The following is a 16,404-nucleotide window of genomic DNA, read 5'->3' on the forward strand; positions in this document are numbered from 1 at the left end:
TTGTGGACCTTCATTTATTTAAAGTAAGCACAGGGTTTTGCACGTGTACAAGGTATCAATGTCAGTTGCAACCTGTCCAGTGTTTGTGAGTGCTAGGTCCTATCTTATTTCTGGTTTTGGGGTTATTCCTAAATCCTGTGTCCTCATTATGAATTTCCAAATGATTCCAGACACTGGAGGCCAAGGTTGCACTACCTCTGTCTTCTGTGATGATTTAAATGAGATGAGAGTAAGCTCACTCTAGCTGCCTTTGGAATCTTGAGAGGTCCCAAAGCGAGCCCTCTTGAATATGAACCACGTGTAGCAAGGTCTGCATTTTGACCTGGTGCCTATGTTTCTTTCAGTGTTTGTTCAGCTTGTTTTCTTCTTGATTGCCCTTTTGAGAAAAACAGCAGCAGGGCAGGTCAGTTCTGAGCTCTGCCTTTGTCTCTATGACCTCAAGAAAATTCAGCTCTCAGATTCTGCTTTGGCACATGTACTTTGGAGAAAGCAAGGTCATCCTTTAGAAATTTCCCTGATTCTGGCTTTTAAAAACACTCATTGTAAACCCTTGACAACTACAACAATGACCAGTCTGGAAAGATGTTCATTGGAATAATAGTGGCATGAATGTTCTGGAGCAACCAACTTCTTTCTGACTGGATTTAAGGCCTGCTCCACAGACAGTTATGCCTGGTATGACTGGTCCAAGAACTTGTGGCTGGTCATTGGCCCTAAAGGAGAATACACTTCTGTGTGGTTTTTTGTTGAATAGACATAGTATCAAACTGCTTTCTAATTACTTAGGTGGCTCTCAGATCTCACCAGATAAACTTCATTTTGCAATGGATGACAGTTACATAAAGAATGATCAAAACGCGGAGAATAATATCCCTTTATCTCCTCAAGGCTTGGGGGATCATTATTAAGTGTGTGTGTGTGTGTGTGTGTGTGTGTGTGTGTGTGTGCGTGCGTATGCACGCAACTCACAGCAACTATGGTTTTGCAAGCATGTGACTTGCACAAGCTCAATTGAGCCAAAAACTCAAGCATGGAGTGAGGAAGAGGCTGATGAGGTCCAACGACCTAGCAGAGGCACTGATAGCAACTAATGGTTTCTCTGGGAAGGCCAGTCACTCAGTTTTCTTCAGGGATGTGGCCCTTGCTAGGTTGTTCTTTCTCCTATAGATGGCTTTACACCCAGCATATACTTGCAACACTAACTGCACTCAATGGGTTTAAAACATTAAGCTGGAAAGGAGATCTGGGTGGAGTCAAGGAGGACTTGGGGGGGGGGTGTCTTTCTCATATCCATGTATGGTATTCCCAGTAAGTAAAAAACATGTTTAAAGAGCCACCTAGGAAGCAGTAGCTCAGCAGATGTCTTCAAGGCTTTAAGTTAACTGTTGGGTAGGTACTCCTGAGGCAGATTTGTGAGGGCTGGGAAAGGCAGGAAGAAGCAAGTTTGGAGGCTGTAGAAGTAACTTTTTAAAATTTGGCCCATGTTTGATGGAGCAGCCTGTGACATGTTTCATGCCATGCCCTTTAAATACTTTTAAGCAAATAGTGGTTCACACAAGGAGGCCTCGCTTCAGAAGACCACCGATGCTCTTGGCTGCTGTGTGTCAAGTCCCTAGCTCAGTCTCTAGGTATAATCCAGCCCAGGTAAGAGAACGGACTCTGAGCCTTCTTTTGGTCCTTCTACATGAGCCTACCAGGCCTGGTTTTGTCTTACTCATGGGAACACAGTGACTCAGTCATGAGGGGCTCCATGTTCACCCAACCTGCTTTTTAAGCTATTCTGTTCCACTCGCTGTCACTGGCTTCTGCCCGATTTTCCCTAGCCCAATGGAGGAGTCTGGGTCTTTCACAGACCAGCACCCGGGAGCATCTACTCAAATGGTCACCAAAAGCCAGCCAGTAAGGGAAGAATTTATGAGGAACTTCTGGGAATCCATGAAGGCATCTGCTACTCACTGATTCACTGAGTGGCTTTCTATCTAGAAATAAATTTTTTAAAGATTTTTTTTTCCTAAGCTCTACCTTGTCCTATTCTTTGGATGCCACAAAGCTGTTTTGTGAACTATTTTCTTCTTTTTTCTTAGTTGTTAATGAAGCAAACGGTTATCAGACCTAGCATGTGAGTTCTCCTAGAATCTTTTCTAATCTTCCAAGGTGATTTTGGTATGCAGGCTAGCCAGCTGTGCATGTCCTGGAGTTTTCCTGCTTTCTCAGATTTTAGTTGTTTGGGAATTGGGTCTAGATGCCCAGTACGATCAATGATGTCATTGTTATGGTAGATGGTCAGTCTGGAATCCCTAGAGGAAAAGAAGTTATACCTCCCAAGAAGCGCATGCATGGCCCTCGAAGTAAAGTAACAGCAGACTGATTCTTGAGAACTGGCAGTTGGAGGGCTGACAGGTTGGATGTGTGGGGCTGCTGATATAATCTGGTTTCAGTGAGGCAGGCAAGGCTCACCCCACTTAAAGGGACCTAGATTTTTAGGAAACAGTAAGCTTTCTGGTCACATTGTAGCTCTTGAGCTCTATGCCTAGAACTGGAGACATCCAGATGGGTTCCTGAAGAAAAATAAAGTACTGGGAGCTGAGGGTCTTCAGTTTGACTGACAAGCTAGTCTCTAGATCTACAGCACAGGCTGCATCCCATCCTTGGATTTAGCATCTCTAAACCAAATAGCCAGGCTGGCAGCATACTGCAAACTTAGATTTTGGCAAGGTGGTGATGGTGTTTTGGTGAGCTTCAGCTACCAAAATTGAAGCAACTAAGCTGGCAACAGTGTGTGCCTGTGTCCTCAGCTACTTGGGAGGCCAAGGCAAAAGGATCACTTGAGTCCAGAAGTTTATGGCCAGCCTTAGAAAACACAGCGAGATCATGTACTAATCAGTCACGAATTCCAAACAAGCAAATATGATGGGAGCACAGCGCTCCTGTGTAACTGCTGCTGAGGAAAAGGCTCCCTTTAACTCCACACACAGCCAGGCTTCACTGAGGTCCTAGAACCATCTTGGGACAACAGCTCCCTCAAATGCTATCAGTGTCCACCTCAGAGGAGACACACAACAACTCAGTGAACAGACACAGGAAGACATGCCTCTGAGCCACTCAGAGCAGAGCAAACAAGTCATCAGGAATCTGGCCTTAGCCTTGACCTTGGCATTCTCCCTTGGGTGGCATCATCAGCATTGCCGTTCCAGTCAGGGATGAGCTTGGAAGTCGGTTCCCTGGATAGAGCAAGGAAGGAGAAAAGCAGCAGACGCCTGGTTTCTCCAAGTGTTGACCATTTATAAATACGTACATTTGCTTTCATACATACAGTTCATTGTACAGATGACGCTCTGTATACATGGGGCAGGAAAATGCATTCATTTGAACTTTTCACAGCTATCTCACACAGCTCACATGTACAGACAATAAAACTGTTCAAGCAAGTACAGTAGAGAAAATGTCTTCCTTATACACGGGGCTGGAGGCCTCCGTTGGGTGTGGGGCATCCCCACTGCACGAGTTCACGACCGTGTGGTGTTTGATATATCAGGATAGAGAACAAACATGCACTGGATAATATACTGTACAGAGAAAGTCCTTTACATCTGAGTTATAGAAAACCTAAAGGAAAACTAAGTGCATTAAAGCTTTTTCCAGCAAGTGTCTTGAAAGGACAGCAAAGAGGAATAATCAAAATCATATTAGTACAAATCACTCTTTAATTGTAGACTGTACATGTCTGTACTAATTAAAATCATCTTGGGTTTGGAGGAGACAGGACAGAGAGACAGATGCTGTGCTAGATGGATGGAAGGGAGGCCATGCCTGAGATTGGCACCTGCCCTGGGCCCCACAGGGAACCGGCCCAACTCAGCAGGAATCAGCCAAAAGTCAAAGAACAAAACAAAACAAAAGAAAGCAAAGCAAATCAAACTAGGACAAGAAGTAGAACTTACAGGATTTCCAAAATAACCTTGAATGAAGTGAATATCTAGAGCCAACATCTCTAATCCCCCCTCCCCCAGTGAATGGGTACACAGTAAGGCAGGTACATTCAAGTACTGAATTTTCCAGAATTAACTCTCTGTCTGGTCCTGGGGATTGAAGGGAGTGAGTTGAGTCCTAGCCAGATTTTCTGGTTAGTGATTAGCAAAGGAAAAAAATCCAGCCATCAAGTGCTACAGAAACAAAGCAGCTAGGCCACGTCCTTCCCACGGATTGCATCTATCTGAAACCAGGAGATGGTGCTGGCTGGCATCTGTGTGCGGCCAGTTGTAGCCTGACTGGTCAGCTTAGTGTAGGGATCACAGTCAGCAGGAAGAAATGAGATGATAGGGTGAGGAAACATGAGAGTAACACTTGATTTTTGGTGTCCAATTATACGTTCATTTGGTACTGACTCTCAAAGCTCTGACTGTGGCCATCACGTGGCCACAAGCATCTCAGGGTGGCTCAGCTGCTGTGAGGCATTGGACACCGAAATGAAGGTTACCAACACTTCAGCCCTTGAGTGGTCTGTATTACAAAAAGAGTTGATGAAGACCCAGTGAATATTCAAGTAGCTCTGCACAGTGGCTCCACCAGCCCCGTTGTGCTTGTGTCCAGGCCCCTAGCCAGCTGCCTTTTCTTGGGAGCAGCCAGAGCTGAGTTCAAGGCATTGCATGGTGAAGGTTTCCATGACGCGTCTTTGTAGGTAGCTCTTACCCTAAGCCCTTTGTTCATTGTTAGTCATGGTAGATGGTCAGTCTGGAATTCCCAGAGGAAAAGAAGTCACACCTCTCAACAAGCATCAGGCAGGGCAGTATAGCCCTCAGAGTAAAGGCGGCAGCAGACCCCTTCTTGAGAACTGGGCAGCCTGAGGGCAGACAGGTAGGGTGGGTGGGGCTGTTGAGCACTCAGGCTCAACAGGAGATGGGCACAGAGGCAGCATATCCTGCCGCCTGGGGAGCCTGTTCCATTGTGTGGCAAAGATTCAGTGAGCAACTGGTTTTGTCCAAGGCATTTCTGCAGTAGAAAAATAACCATCTTTAATCAACCACCCAACCATGATACTTCTGGAGTTATAAAAGTCGGAGGCTGAGTGGAACTGAGAGGAGCGGTTCTAAAGGGGAGAAAGGGTGCTCAGTGTAACCTCCAAAACAGGTGGTGTCCAGAGTCTGTCTCGGTACAGGTGGCATGGATGCATGAAGACCCCTTCAGGCTTTTATTCCTTCTTCCTGAACCTCTAATCTATGGGCCTGCCAGCTGCACTGGCAGCAGCTCCACGGAGCCGGTTTTTTTTTTTTTTTTTTTTTTTTTTTTTTGTAACCAGGTATGATGCAGAGTCACAGTGACACCTAGCGGTAGAGTATGGTGAAGCACAAGTGACATCCACATATTCCACTGCATATGACTAAACTCTAAGGAAAAATACTTATGGATATTAAATTAGATACTGGTTTAAATTTTTCTATTGGGTATATCTCTGGAATATAAAAATACCAATATTTAGGTGGGATCATAAACTACTATACAATATAAGGGCGAAGAACACCTTTCTCTAAGCGGTTCTGTTTACAGTAATTTAGGAAAAGTGATAATCCAGGCTTAACTAAAATCAGCAAACTTGGATATCTGGGCAACAACCTGGGATACTGTACACAATTCTAATTAGTGGAATTTTCCTGAGCCATCGAGTTTAAGTTAAACACATCTAGAAAGGGGCGCCTGGGAGAGGAACGAGAGGGGGTTGTGCTCTATTGACTCGGGACTTTAATAGTGCACGTCTGCAACCTGGACAGACACAACAGCAGATACAAAGTGATCTCCATTTGTCCATGCCGAATTCTCATGTTACACAGGTTTTCCCTTTACTTTGTACATAAACATTAATTTTATTGGTTACTTGTGTGCCTTACTGATCCAGTAAATAAATGAACCATGTCTCAGGAGTCCCTAAGAACATTGCTGGAAAAGCACTTTAAAATCACTGCAAATGTTTTCTTGTGTTTAAAAATTCTTACTCTTTGAGGCTTATATACAACAGTTATTTCTTGTGCTATAAATGCTGTGATCCACTGCTTGATTTCTTTCCTTGTTTTTTTCTTCTTGAAAAACACACTAGACAAGAGTGACTCTGCTAATTTCTAATGAAGACATTACTCACACTTAAATATCCATTATTTATCAGAGTTACAAATTCAAACAGTAAAGTGCACCCATTTATAGACATGATGTGATGGAAACCCATTAGTGCAAGAATTTTGGGCAAAGGAACATGTTTTGGTGAGAAACCTACAAGCTGAAGTTTGTCACCTGTCTCTATTTAAGGGTGATATGAATTGAGTGAGCAGAATTTGCCAGTTTCATTTAAGATTTGTCTTCCATCCTGAAGCCATATGTGCCTGGCAAACGTTCATTGCTGGGAAGGGAGGAGGGGCACGTTTAAGATACAGTACTAAGATCGACCATGGCAGTGAAGTAGCAAAGCAGGGCAGGTAGTCTGCATCCAGGGAAGATGCTTGTCTCCTGCCACAGGAAGCTCCCATTGGTGTTTTTTAGTCAAAACCCACTTGCTCCCAGTAGTGGCATGCACTCTCTTATAACAGCTAGGAAATAATTGTGGTTTGACACTGATATTTCAGGCGGGGGTAGAGCTGCTAGTTCTCTTGCTTTTCCTGGGAAAATGAGGGACCCTGGGTATTAGTGGCAGCTGTGTGGTGTATTTTTAGGACTGCATGGCATTCTAACCCAGCTGGGCAGGTAAGGTGTAAGGGTGGCTTTCCTGATAGATTGTAGTAGCTCCCTCAGAGGTGGTTCAGATAAGATAGGAGGTGATGTGGAGACCAACAGAGCTGTGTCCAGGCCACACAGGGAGCAGGCCCTTCAAGAGGCTGCTGCTCCCAGCTACAGGCTGACCCCACAGCTATAAACTTCTTCCAGATGCTCTGGAGAGACAAAGACACAGACAGGTGGATGGACAGGTAGGGAGAAATGACCAGTGCCTATCCTAGTCTAGGAGAATGGGGCAGTTCTTCTATATCAGAGTAAAAAGAGTCCTGCTTACAGAGATGAGTCCTGATCTGTTTTACTTGTGGGGCCTGGGGTCCACCTATTGGCAGGATCTAAATCAGTGATAAAAGGTTTCTGATCTCAGTGTCATGCTCTGCATGTCTTCAGATACTATCAGAGAACTGCATTCCAAACAGATCACAACTGGATTTTGTTCAAGAAACTGTCCTTCCTGCAGCCCTTTACTAACGAGTAAAATGCTCCCTAAGAACATGGTACCAACACCCTGGTTATTTTGCTAGGCCCAGTGGCTTGGTTTTAAGAGCTGATGTGCAGCCAGAGATGGAACTGCTACAGCCTTGGTTCCTGTGTTCTTGTTGCCTACCTCATAGTTGTCTCAGCTTTACAAAAATCAGGTTAGTAAGCAGCCCTAAGACGGATGGACACTGAGGGAGGAAAAGGCCTGCTATCAGTCTCATGCCCTTACCTCAGAGCAATCTGCAACACTTTTGGCTGTTTCTGATTTTCAAAGATTACCATTACACGCTCCTAGATAAAAGAGACAATTCCTTGAACAGTGAATAATGATATGTAATTAGTTAACAGCCGACATGAAGCGCAGTGGCCTGGGTGGCAACCCTGGGATGAGTCCTACAGTCCCAAGAGAATCAAGCAGGTTCTGGAAGAAACTTTCTTTACACCACCATCTTGGTTTGAGACAACCAGCATCAGCTGGACACACCTGGCTTCAGGTGAAATGCAGCTAGTAGGGTGACTACACCAGCCGGACCTCAGAGGTCTGTTCAGGGCCTTTTTCTGATCTAAAATGAAGACTTGACACAGCTTTCTCTCAGTGAGAAGCAAGAACAATCTTTCCCCCTTTCTCCTCTTTTTCTCCATACTTATTCCCTTGGAAAATCAGCAGCCTTTAGTGGCTAATTGTTGGTTAAAGCCTAGAGAATACCTCTTGGTTAGTACTTTAAAAAATACCCACAGTTCTCCTGGAAATTTCCTTGGCTAATCAACTTATTTAAAGGGCTGGATGTTTATTAAATGTTCCCCAAATGCTTCTTGGAAAACCAACATAATAACATTTCAGATAATTATAGTGGGCTTTTCTTCCAATCAATTTAGCATCTCTCTCTCTCTCTCTCTCTCTCTCTCTCTCTCTCTCTCTCTCTCTCTCTCTCTCTCTCCCCCTTTGTCCCAGGGGAGGACCAGCAATAACGTAAATGAAGACTCTAGACCCGACACCTGCAGAGAGCTGGAGTCTGGGGAGGATACCATGGCATAGAGATGCACTGGGGCTGGCCAAGTGAATGGGAAGAATGCAAGGACAGAGAGGCATCACACATGTCCTAACGTTTCTAGAAGAAAACAAACAAGAACATCTTACTTTTTTAAAAAGGAAAAAGACATTCACACAACAAGAACATCAGTGAAAGCGATTGTCTCCTGGAAAAAGCCAACCAGTGTCTGATCTCCCTGGTTAAAGCTCACGGCACAAAATCTCCTCGTTGGTATTGGAAGAGAGGGAGAGAGCATGTGGCTGGGGCACAGACCCGAGAAACTGAAGTCCTGGCTCACCAGAGGCCAGCTTCCCAGTCAGCTGCATGCAAAGGATTTCAACATGTGGGCTGTCACTTCTGAACACCACACAGAAACTACATGAGAAATTAAGCCAGAGAACTACCTCAGATGTGGAAACCAAGCCTGAAAATGTGCAGTGAAAACATATGGGTCTCACTCCAACAAATGTCTCTTAAACATTAGACTCCACAAATGGTCTCTTTGGTTTGATCGGGGATGTCTGCCCTTGTCGAGAGTCCCGAGATAATTGCCTGTACAGGTTGTCCTGGTATGCCTGAGCCACTGGTAGGGTCCGTGCCACCTTCACATCAGGATAAGAGGAGGCCTGGCTGACTCTTTCTAAGAGGTCTCCACGGGACCCATTAGCCAGCATCCCATGGGGGCTATAATAATCATCCTCCAGCAAATGGCCATTCTGTGCATTGTTGGTTTTGTTATAAAAGGCAATGTTGCTGATGGATGATGGTGGACTGAAGGACTCAGGCTGAGGCAGGTTGCCTGGAGACGTGGGACTGAGAACGGTATCCACTGATGAGACTGCCCAGGTCCGATTCTGCTGGTGAAGGTGGGGGTACTGTTGAGTCCGGGCTGTTTTATCTATAATCCCCATGAATGGTGTGGTCCTGGATCGGGTGGGCTCACTGGGGTAACCTCCCTGAGTGGGAGATACTGGTGATAGCTCGTCACATGACCTATCATATGCCGGTTTTAGTGGGATTTCCATTTGCTGAATTGAAGAAGAAGGCCGGAAGGTGGGAGTCAGGTTGGAGGTGGATGAGATGCTATTGCTGGATGGAGAAAAGCGCAGGCCCACACTCTGCGAGTGCAGCAGTGGCCTGGGAGTTGGTGGGTGGGGCTTGATTTCATTAGGGTTGACACTGATAGGTCTCCTGATTAAATGTGACACATCAGGGGAACCCAGCTGGCTGGAGGAACGCTCCAGATCTAGTTTTGAGTGACAGACTGGATAATAGGAGGCTGATTGGCTACGCCCAATCTGTGGTGTCTGGCTGTACCTCATACCACCTCGATAGGCAGAAGATGGTCGCTGTGGCAGGTCTTCTTTGGTCAATCCTCCATGCTGACAGATGGCACCAGCACTCAGACTGGCTTGGACATGCTGTACAGGTCTCCCGTCTCCTACAATCCCTCCTATTGATCCCTGATAAACCAATCGGCTCTGACTTACTCCCATGTCTCCTTGTGAAGATTGGTATTTACTGGCCATTGAATGGGCTACTTGGCCGTAGGCTCCTGTTGGGATTACAGTGCTTGAATGAACTGCTGAGCTAGGCTGGTTACTTCTTACAATCTGGGCCTTGGCAGGCTGTAGCCTGAGCCCTTGCTGGGGAACTGCCACTGGAAGCTGAGGCATCTGGTAGGGCCGCTGGGCCATTTTGGATAGCGGAGATTTTGGTCTGCCAGGAAGTTGACTCACATTTGTTTCTTGCTGATAGCGTACAGGTGAGCCAGACTGGGATCTATAGACACTCATGCTCTCAGCTGGAGGACTGGCCCTATATTGAGGGCCTCTACGGAGAGGGGAAGGGGGAGGGCTGGGGTATTCCTTGCCTTGCCCTCCCACAGGAGGTGGGCTGAACCTGTAAGATGCACCCTGATGAGCTGGGGAAGTATGTGGTGGGCTAGGTCTGTAATGAGAGTTCTGGTGAGTCGGAGAAAGAGCAGGTGAGGTGGACTGATAACCTTGTCTAGTGGGAGAACCTACAGAACTATTGGACCGGAAGTCAAAAACCTGATGAGAGCCGAGAGGCGAGCTAGAGATGTAGGCCGAGTCCCGATGAGCTGGAGAGGAGGGTGGGCTCTGGATTACTGGGAGTCCCTGACTGGGGCGAGCCTCTGTCTGGAGGCCAATAGAAACATTTTCAACATCTTGTTCTAAGTACTCCTCCTCAAATATGTCTTGTACAGAGTATATATCTTCATGCTGGGGCTCAGGCTCTGTTTCTTCCTCTGGCAACTCCTGTGGAGGCTGCTGGGGTGGTGGTGGTGGCTGTTGTTGCTGCTGCTGCATCTGTCTGCACTCTTCCTCCACTCGCATCAGAAGCCTCTGGATCTCACGGTTGTTTGGACATAGCTTGATGGCCTCTTTCAGGTCCTCTAAGGCTGCTGCAAACTGTCTGCTTGACAAAATGCAAACACAAGGATGGGAGTTATTCAGAATGAATAGGAGCAGAGAACATGGCCACCAATTCAGAGACCTGCATCAGGTAGCATTTGGGGGCTCAAGAGGGTCTAGTTCAGTTTGACTTATAAGGAAGGAAACAAAGGCTGTTATTCTAGAAGAGTTTAGAATGAGTTCCTAGACATTTTGGCTTTTATCTTCCTTCTGGGCTCTCTGGGATTAACAGAAAACATTTTCATTAGGTCAGTCCAGACAGGCCCTTCGGGAAGATCTTAGTGCCCAAGTACAGTCTAGCCAGTATGAGGGTTGGTTGGGGTTGTCATTTACAGTGTCACTGTCAAGTAGCTTAGGAACAAAGCAATACATAATTGTAGTGTTTAAAAATCTTTCTGATCCAGTGTATTTTTTTTTGTGTGTGTGTGTGGGGAGGGGGTTTGAGACAGGGTCTGTCTATGTATTCCTGGCAGTCCTGGAACTTGCTATGTAGACCAGGCTGGTCTTGAACTAGAGCGATCATCCTGCCTCTGTCTCCTAAATGCTGAGACTAATGGTATGTACTACCATGCCCAGATAATCCTGTGAGATTAAAAAAAAAGTATTCTCAATATTTTGGTCTAAACCTCAGGCCTCTTACATCCTAGGTGTGATGCCTGTCTTTGGTCCCTTTTTCCCATCACCTAACAGTACTGTGTATCTTTCTGCTAGGTCACAGCTCACAGGAGTCAGTTTGCTGATTAGATGACTGACAGTGGAGCTGAGCTTACTCCAACAAGGCCCTCATTAACAAATGAGGAAATGAACCATGGAGATACTCCTATCCTCCCAACTAAAACTACCTGGGAAGTGGACAACTCACCTAGTGGCAAAGGAATAGTCCTAGATGGAGAGGATTTAACAGCTCACTTTCTATAAAATTACTATGACTTTTTTTTTTTTTTTGCTAGATCACTGCTTTCAGTGTCACTAGCTTTGTTTTGATTTTTGTAGACAAATCCCCCCTGGGTCATAGCAGCAAGTCCCAACAGTTCCTTCCCATGCACGAGAGAAGGCTGGGTGCTGGGCAGAGGCACTAAGGACAATGACTGGCAGCTTTTAGATCCCTCTGGAGGCTCTCTTATTCAGTGGCTAAAGCATAGCAGGTGGGCACAAGAAATGGTGCTATCTCAGTCCTGGCAGCAGAACTGACTGTCTGTCTGTGTGTAGGTGAGGATGGTAAATGTCATCAGACTTAGGAGAACCCTCTATCCAGGACTAAATAATCTGGGGAGTCCCCAAATGCCTGTAGGAAAAGAAAGGACTAGTCTGTAATGACAGTCCTGTTCTTCCTGTTAAGAAGGCACAGGGGAGGTTTGGCTTAAGTGGCTTCCTCTTTACGTCATCATTATTTCTTTATGCCATTGGCTTGAGGCTGAAAAATGACTGAGACATGATATAGGCTTCCTGGAAGAAAGTGTCATTTTCCATTTCACCTTTCTCCTAAAGTGCCCAGGAGAAGTGCTGACTGTGAGCAGGACCCTGTCTGCAAAGCCTGGCCCCGAGAGTTGGCAAGGGCAGCCACACTGGGTGCGCACATCCCAGGGTGGCCTACGTGGCCTTAGCCACATGTTCAGACACTGATGTTTCTCACCCTTCCTTGCCTCACCTGCTGCTGCGTTTTGCCCTTGCTCTCGCATAGTATGCTTCATAACATTTCGGTTTCAGCTCCAGGGCCTTAGTAGCAAATTCCTCCGCCATTCCAAAATCCTGTCATTACAATAGGTGTGCAGATGAGTCATTGAAGAGATACACACAAAGACAATTTGGGAATAAAACAAATGATAAACACAAGCCTTTGACACTAGTCAATGGAATGCCTGGGATCATGACATGCCTGACATGGCTCTACCCATGTGGTCCACAGACTGAAAATTCCCCTGTCTTCTGCTGTGTCTCTGAAACCATTAACTGAACTTTACTTGTCCAAAGTATTAAAAACACTTTTGAATTTCTAGCTGTTTTTTATAATCCCAAAACCAAATGTCAGCCCTCTGTAGTAAGGATCCAACTTTACATACAAGAGATCCTGTTGGTTCTTGCTGCTGTGCTCACAAGATTTTGGCTTCCTAAGGATCACTGAGAATGTATCCCACACAGTCCAGGAGAAAGGTCTGGGTAACAGCAAAGATCACTGACTGGAGCCGAAAGGGCATGAGGATGCTAGGCAGACAGGCTCATTTCTGTGGTCTATTCTAACTCAAGTCAGTTGAACATTCTTTGCACCCACACTGTTTCAATGATAAGTTTAAGCATAATACAACATTTAAATGCTATGTATATTCGACATATAGTGGGTTCTCTATACTACATGAATATCCTTCATATTTCACAAATACTTCTCTGTCTTGTTCTTTCTTCTATTTGATTCCTTACATAGGAAACACTCAAAATTTAAAAAATAGATAAAGAAACAAGTAGACACTGGCTGTGACTGGTTGTGTTGTCCTGAAGACATCCTGGAGAAGCACAGTCTCAGAGCTACTGGTGCTACCATGACAACCTCCAGGAATAGGGTCTGAAACATCTAATATTGAACAGGCAATGCCTGTGGTCTTTAAGATTTCCTTACATACTAAGTTAAAGTGAAAGACTTTAGTCCTTACTGGGGGAGGTTCTATTTTTTGAGACATAGTCTTGCTATGCACCCCAAGCTAGCCTAGAACCCCTAGTCTTCCTGCTACTGCCCCCATACATGCCACCATATTTGGCTTAGGTTTTTCTCTTCTTTAAATATCAGAATCATAGTAAAGCAGGATTATATTCATAGTTCCTAAGGCAGTACAAGGTAGAAGAAAGGTCCTGGGTCACATAAGGTAAAGGCTCATAAGAAATTGTCTACAGAGGTGCAGGAACTTCTGGTGTTTAGTGTAGTGTTGGCTCATAGGAGGTAGTTACTGGTTTTGTGAGGAAATGGTATGGACTATTTTCTCTCTCTCTCATTTCCTACCTTTACCTTTACTTATTTGAGAGAAAACCATTGTTTCTAAGAATAGGAGAGTAGAACAACTCTTCTTCCTTAGTGTTATAGACCCATTGCTAAGCTTTGCTTCATTCTCAGGGGAGGTCCACAGAGATGTCTGGGACTGAATCCACTGTTCACATGAGAATCTCAGGAAGGACTTTACTATTGTGCTCTGAATACCTTCCACACTTCACCTCCACCCAAAGTTATCTGCTCCTTGCTCCCACTCCTTTCTGCCTCTTTTTTTTTTTTAAACTATTTATTTATTATATGTAAGTACACTGTTGCTGTCTTCAGACACCCCATAAGAGGGCATCAGATCTCATTACAGATGGTTGTGAGCCACCATGTGGTTGCTGGGATTTGAACTCATGACCTCCGGAAGAGCAGTCAGTGCTCTTAACCACTGAGCCATCTCACCAGCCCTCCTTTCTGCCTCTGAAGGCAGAACTGTGTCCTCTGCGATGGCCAAGTCTATTCCAGAGCTCTTTCACTGACAGGTTTCAGGGCTGGAATCAGTGATGTAGAAGTTATGTACATAAATAAGTCTTTCTGGATTTGAGAGCAGATTCTTTTCCATTGCAGCCAGAACCTTCCTTCTGGACAGGTTACTCTTGAATCTCTTATGGAACAAAACTTCCTGCTTGGTTTGGATTACTTCTATTTCCTGAGGGATTGTGAAATCTCTAGTGGATATCAGTGACTCTGTCATGACTATAAGCATTTCCAGTGTCTGAGATTTTTCTTAGCTCAGGAATGTCTGCATGACAAAGGAGCACTGGCTGAAACTATACCTGCAAAGAATGGAAAAGAGCCAAGGACAACTAGGGGGTGATAAAGAGGGCCAGAAGGAATTTTAAGATTTCATCCAAACGAGAAGGGGCGGGACACACTGGAATACAGAGACCAAGGAGAGGTGAAAAGGTCAAGAGTCACCTTAGAAATTAACCTTGAAGTCCACAGCCCTGAGTCTTCATTCCAACCCTTTGGCACCTGATTAAGGAGCACACTAGAAAGAATGAAGTCTTGACCTAACTGCTCCTGAAATTCTGGCGAGAATGGCTGGAGATGACAGTGTTTCAGTCACTTCAGTGGGGATTATGAAACTGCAGAATGCCAAGAACTGCTCCTAGAGAACTAGCTTTTCTACAGCTCGAAAAATTTGTATTTGCTGTGGATTTATTTCAATGTGCAAATGTCAGTGTTCTGTGAAGGACAACCAGGTTCCAAATGGGGCAGAAAGGATTTTAGGGCCTAGTAATAAGGTGGTAAGTGGCAGGAACTTTCAACTTCCAGCACTGCAGAAAAGAGTCGGGATTAGAGGGACTTACGTTCATTTTCCTGCGACATCGAGAGAGGTTGAGGAGGAGAGACACTTTTAGCTCCCGGAAGGTTTTCAAGTCCTCACCAAACCCTTCTCTAGGGAATTTCTTCAGAGCATACTGGTAGCGTTGGGCAGCTTCCTTTACTTTACCTTTCTAATGGGTACAAATGAAGAGCACAATGTTGGTTTGCTGAGTGGCCAGAGAGATCCGGTCCCTAGCTCCTGCCTGCTCTTATCAGTTGTTATAAAGTTTAAAGTCCCTTGATGCTGAGAGCAGAAATCTAGTCTTTTCTATAAGAAACTCACTTGGTAAGAATGGGAGGTTGAAGGGAGGCCTAAAATCACAAGCCAGAGAAACAAACTCTTGGCAAATGCATGTAACAGTTTCTGTTCTCAAGGGCTGACCTTGGTCATTAGGAAATGCCTTCTTTTCTTGAACAGGTCTACTTGGGACACATAAAACTTTCTGGTCACAACACTCCAGAGTGATAGTTTCTCCCTAGGTTTTGGCTTATGTGGCTTTTCTTTGATGCTCTACCTTGCTGCCCCACAGAAGAGATAACTCTCTTCCTCAGGAAGCATGCAGGACCTAGAATGGTCTATCTGAAGCTTCTCTAACATTCACAGTGTTTGTGATCAGGCAGGAGGTAAGGTGGCAGCAGAGAAGAGAAGCATGGAGTTTGTGACTCTCACTTGTAGACCACACCCCTGAGATGAAGTAAATCTGACCAACTTCGGGATCCTCTGCAGAAACACTGAACTGCTTTTACACTTTGCATCTGGAAGGCTGTACATAAACTGTAGAAAGATCCAGATGGTAGCTCCCGCCATCACCTGGACTCTTCCTCTGTATCTCCAGGTAGCATCAGTTCTTTACCTTTCATCATCAGAAGAAGTGGACATTCTTCCAAGGGAGAATTATAAAAGTGCCTATTTACGTAGGAGCCAAGAACCCTTGCCCTGGGATAGCAGAAGTTATGATGTACCAAAGCTTATATTCTTGAGAATGACAAAAAGGTCCATAAATATGATCCCTACTGTAATGAAGATCTTTGAATTTATGTGACTTTATATGATTAAGTTTGGATCAAGGTTCAAACTTCCTACAAGCCACGGTAATCATGATGTACTCTAAGGATGCCTAGGAACTAGAATTCTGCTTAGGACCTTGTATATTTATAAAACAACGAGTTTTATAGTAATCTTATCATCTTTCAGATCTATAATATCTCAAGGATGTCTGCTGCTAAAAACTGGGTTGGAGTTATTTACCTTCAGGGATGATCCAGTGAACTGAAATATTGTGAGATGACTGACATGGAATACTCTAAGAATTTCCTTCTGGCCAAGTGTTTATTAGAGGTACCTATTTCT

At 45.0% G+C, this 16,404-nt stretch overlaps 1 protein-coding gene across 11 annotated transcripts in view; it reads right to left on the reverse strand.

Moving 5' to 3' along the window:
• Positions 1-3,261: 3,261 nt before the first annotated feature.
• The window catches only part of Tanc2 (tetratricopeptide repeat, ankyrin repeat and coiled-coil containing 2), a 296,480-nt gene continuing 283,337 nt past the window's right edge, over positions 3,262-16,404 (reverse strand). For 7 of the 11 annotated variants that reach the window (XM_076935617.1, XM_076935616.1, XM_076935615.1 and 4 more), the window contains 3 exons: positions 15,038-15,184; positions 12,351-12,451; positions 3,262-10,706 (listed from right to left, as the gene is read on the reverse strand). In XM_076935617.1, the coding sequence (XP_076791732.1) occupies positions 8,738-10,706; positions 12,351-12,451; positions 15,038-15,184 (2,217 nt within the window). In that variant the 3' untranslated portion in view covers positions 3,262-8,737. The remainder of the gene's footprint in view (positions 10,707-12,350; positions 12,452-15,037; positions 15,185-16,404) is intronic. The other 4 variants (XM_076935618.1, XM_076935612.1, XM_076935614.1 and 1 more) reach the window with 1 other exon arrangement.

Source organism: Arvicanthis niloticus, chromosome 6, assembly GCF_011762505.2.
Source record: "Arvicanthis niloticus isolate mArvNil1 chromosome 6, mArvNil1.pat.X, whole genome shotgun sequence".
In the NCBI taxonomy this organism is placed as follows: Eukaryota; Metazoa; Chordata; class Mammalia; order Rodentia; family Muridae; genus Arvicanthis; species Arvicanthis niloticus.